This window comes from Bombina bombina, chromosome 5 (genome assembly GCF_027579735.1).
Source record: "Bombina bombina isolate aBomBom1 chromosome 5, aBomBom1.pri, whole genome shotgun sequence".
NCBI lineage: Eukaryota > Metazoa > Chordata > Amphibia > Anura > Bombinatoridae > Bombina > Bombina bombina.
Genome location: NC_069503.1, coordinates 1,009,746,904 through 1,009,751,667, shown reverse-complemented (window position 1 = coordinate 1,009,751,667; position 4,764 = coordinate 1,009,746,904). Strand labels below are relative to the sequence as shown.

General features: G+C 42.6%; 1 protein-coding gene across 1 annotated transcript; it reads left to right on the top strand.

The window, feature by feature from the left end:
* The first annotated feature begins 3,175 nt into the window (after window positions 1–3,175).
* On the top strand, window positions 3,176–4,483 carry LOC128661694 (syncytin-2-like). The gene has a single exon (XM_053715919.1). It carries the CDS (start codon window positions 3,176–3,178, stop codon window positions 4,481–4,483), a length of 1,308 nt encoding a protein of 435 aa, XP_053571894.1.
* The last annotated feature ends 281 nt before the right edge of the window (window positions 4,484–4,764 follow it).

Here is a 4,764-nt window from a genome sequence, read left to right as displayed (position 1 = left end):
CACTGTCACCATACAATACACCTATCAATCCTGTTCCTAAACCTGGAGGTACAGAATACAGATTTACACAAGACTTGCGAGCAGTAAATGCTCTGGTGCAGCCACTTGCACCGATAGTGCCAGATGTTAATGCTATTTTAACAGCCATCCCAAGTACTGCAACTTGCTTTACAGTCATTGATCTCTGCAGTGCATTCTTTAGCATCCCTGTGCATCCCGACACTCAACCGTTGTTTGGTTTTACGTATTTAGGGAATCAATATACGTTTAATCGTTTACCAATGGGCTTTATTGATTCCCCTGCCGCGTACTCAGCTGTAGTTCGTAAGACCCTAGAATCCTGGACACCTCCTGAAGGTTCCACTTTGATACAGTATGTGGATGATTTGTTGTTGTGCAGTGTTGATGAACAGACTTGTAAAACTGACTCTCTCCATTTGCTTCAGCACTTAGGTGATGCAGGGCACAAAGTGACTTTGAGAAAAATGCAATTTTGTCTTCCACAAGTAACATACCTGGGTTTTCTTCTTTCAGCAGGCAAGAGACTGTTATCCCCTGAAAGAGTTAAGGCTCTCATGGTTATTCCTCGACCACAAACAAAGACTGCTATGTTATCTTTTCTGGGTATGGTTACTTACTGCAGGCAATGGATACCAGACTGTTCATATTATGATCATATTTTGCGTTCAGTTACAGGTCAGCATGAACCAGAACAAATCCACTGGACACAGGCTCTTGATAAGGCCTACAACACCCTCAAGCAGGCTCTCTGTTCCGCTCCAGCCCTAGGTTTACCCAACTATAACCTACCATTTCACCTGTATTGCACAGAAAGGGGAGGTACAGCAGCAGGGGTCCTTGCTCAGGAACACGGTAATGGGTACAGAGCGGTAGCTTTTTATTCAAAATTATTGCCAACGGTGGTACAGGGTATGCCAGCATGCTTAAGAGCTACAGCAGCATGCGCTATGATGGTGGAAGCGGCACAAACATTGGTACTGTCACATTCTCTGATATTGCATACATCACATCAAGTCTTGCAAGTGTTAAATAATCTCACTACACAGCACATGACTGCACAGAGAAGGTCAGGCTATGAAACAATTCTCACATCCACTGCAAACCTCACTATCAAATACATTGCACCCACAGGAGGCCCAGCACCTTTATTACATGCATTGATTTCTAAATGTCCTTTAGAACACCCTGAGGACCACAATTGCATAGACACTGTACACACAGAGACGTCACCACGTCTAGACTTGCAAACAACTCCACTAGAGGAGGGAGAAGTTGTTTTTGTTGATGGGTCATGTTCTAAACCTGCTGATGGTGTTTATCTTACAGGCTTTGCTGTGGTACAGTTACCCGACACAGTGGTTACTGCTGGTTCTCTGCCTTTTGTGTCAGCCCAAGCAGCTGAATTGGTAGACCTAGCTCAGGCATGTAGAGCGTTTGCGATGAAAGATGTGACCATTTACACTGACTCAAGGTATGCGTTTGGAGTTGTGCATGATTTTGGAGTGATTTGGCAGAACAGAGGTTTTGTTGCAGCTGATGGTAAGAGTATCTCACATTCTACACTGGTACAGGAACTCTTAGATGCAATTAAATTACCACATAAGCTAGCAATTGTTAAATGTAAAGGCCACAGTACTGACTCCACTGACGTTAGACTTGGCAATGATTTTGCAGACACCATTGCTAAGGAAGCTGCGTTTCGGGGTCCACCGCACCCTGACTATCTCAGCACTACTACACAGGAACAGTTACACATGGTAATGATTCCTGCCTTAGCATCTGATGTGGATGTGGCGCACCTACAGTTTGGCGCAACTGAAACTGATTTACAGACTTGGATCTCTGCTGGTCTGACCAAAGGCCAAGATGGCCTGTGGTCAGACGAGGAGGGGAGAGTAGGGATACCACAAATTGCCGCACCATTGTTTATTAGTCATTTTCATGGTTTTGGCCACATAAGTAAACAACAGACCAAGAATCTGATGACATCCAAGTATGTCATTAAAGATCTGTTGCGCATGATTGATAGACAACTGGACAGATGTCTAACTTGTGCCAGAAATAATCCTGGAGGCCTTGTACATGGTAAACTTGAGCATTTACCACCCCCTGATGGTCCTATGCAGGTATTGCAAATTGATTTCACACACATGCCCACTGCGCGAGGTGGATACAAGTATCTTTTAGTCATTGTTGATCAATTCAGTAAGTGGGTTGAGGCCTTTCCAACCACTCAAGAGAATGCACGTACTGTAGCAAAGATATTGTGCAAGGAAATTATTCCTCGTTTTGGTTGTCCATTACAGATAAACAGTGACAGAGGTACTCCTTTCACTTCACAGATTACACAAATGATTTGTACTATGTTGTCCATTGACTGGAAGTTTCATATTCCTTATCACCCACAGTCATCAGGACAGGTAGAGCGCATGAATAGAACCATTAAAGATAAGTTCAGGAAGGGAACTGGTGGTACATTTACTAATTGGCTTGAACATTTACCTGCAGTATTGGCAGAAATCAGAATGACCCCTAGCACCACTACGGGTTATTCACCTTTTGAAATTCTGATGGGCAGACCTTTTCCAACCCCATGGTGTAAACAAAAAGGTTCTCCTGTGGTAAGGGGAGATATCAATGTTGTAAGGGAAGAATATGTAACTAATCTGATTGAAACATTGAATGGCATCTATGGTGATGTTTCTTCTACTCTTCCTCAGCCTACAGGTATCCCGACACACCCGTTCAAGCCTGGAGATACTGTCTTGGTGAAGCAGCTCCACAAGAATAAGTCGCTGGATCCTCCTTTTGGTCTTCCAACTACAGTGATCGCTGTGACGAGAACCGCTGTCCTTACAGAGGAAGCTCCAGTATGGATCCACGCGAACCGGATCAAGAGGGCCCCAGACGACGTCAACCCTGGCCGCTCCATGATTCCATCGAGTATCGAATAGTGTGGTACCTCCTGCCAGCAGTGTTCTTCGCATCCGTGATTGTCATCCTGATCCTAATCTTCAATCCTGGTGCGCCCCTGCACAAACTCAGGCCATTCCCTAGTCCTGGTGCGCCCCGGCACAATGATAATAAAAGTGTAATTGACAATGTCACTAATCCCTTATCCATCCCTCTCACCCGTGATGTCAGAGAGTTGCATATGTCGGCATGGGAAACTGACAATGCTTTTGTTAAAGCTGCCACGAACTTATACAAAGTGACTAATCAGACTGATTCTTGTTGGGTTTGTGGCTATGTCCCTCATGGGGGGAAATGGGGTTATCCATTTGTGGGTTTTCCTATTACCGCACACAATTTGACACAAATGATAAATGATGATACTATGTGGAATTTTACACCAATAGTTAACACTGATAAAGGTTTTGAAAAGGATAGGGTACACTTAGTCAATTGTGTAAACCATGGTGTTATTATGTCCCATAATCTTAATGGTACTAGTTTTCACCCCAGTACACTTAGTCAAATGCCTATTACAGTTGCCTTAATCTACAATGCAGCCACACCAGTTAATGCTACACTGTTAAATATATGGGATGGATCTTATCTTTCTTTTGAGTATATTCGTAATTTTACTGCTAAGTATACTGAACCACACAACACAATTCGTAATTGGTTCTGGCGTAACAACAGAAATATAGGTAAACAGACAGGTGCTTCTCCAGAAGCTAAGAGGAAAAGATTTCCCTCATGTCCTTCAGTTATTAAGTTACCTTATGGTTATTATTGGCTTTGTGAAAGATGGGCAGTTAAAATTATACCATGTAGCCATCTCTCACCTTGTTATTTGGGTTACATATTCCCAGCATTAAGTATTCATGACACACTCCCTAATGCTAAACTGCGAACACGTAGAGCTTCTGATTTTACAGTTAAGACTAGTACTGCCGAGATAGCTACTGCATCTTGGTTTCCTACCGCAGCTGTCATGCGCTTATATTATAAGCTTAATTTGTTTGCTACACTGGTAGATGCAGCTTTTAATTCCACTGCAGACGCTATAGAGTCCTTAACTATGCGACAAGAGCAGATCGCTCAGACTGCTCTCCAGAATCGTATGGCTTTAGATTATTTGCTAGCAGCAGAAGGGGGAGTATGTAAGCGCATAGGTTCTTCTTGCTGTGTTTTTATCTGGAACAACACTGGTAGAATACACCATGATCTTGACACTTTGCATGACATTCAATCACACATACGTAAGCAGCCAACAGGTCTCTTTGATGGTATAGATTGGACCTTTGGTCTGAGTTCCTGGCTAGGAGCTCTTGGTATGAAAATAATAATCGGTTTTGCATTTCTTCTTTTTCTGTTTCTTGCTTTCTTTTTCATATATAAGCTTACTGTGTGTTTGATTAATAAGCTTACCAGTACTCATGCTAACCCTCACCATTCCTTTTTCCATAATGTTACCGCTCAGCCATCTCGCTATAAGGTTCTTTATATTCGTTAAGTTGTTTTAGTTTTTATGTTATTCTGTTAGAATAAAAGGGTGGTATGTTAGGGGTAATATGAACCTGATGGCAGCCATCTTGTTCCTCGCAGCCATTTTAGAATGAATAGACTTTATTATACTGGGTTATTATGCAGTGAGAATATTATGCATGTTATGAGTTTCTTTAGCTATTCGGCCTTGCCAATGTACCCTGGCCTAACGCCTAGAAGTAAGATAGCATAAGATAATGTAAACAAGAGGCTTTAGACACTTGGTTGTCTCTGCAGATGGTAGTTTGT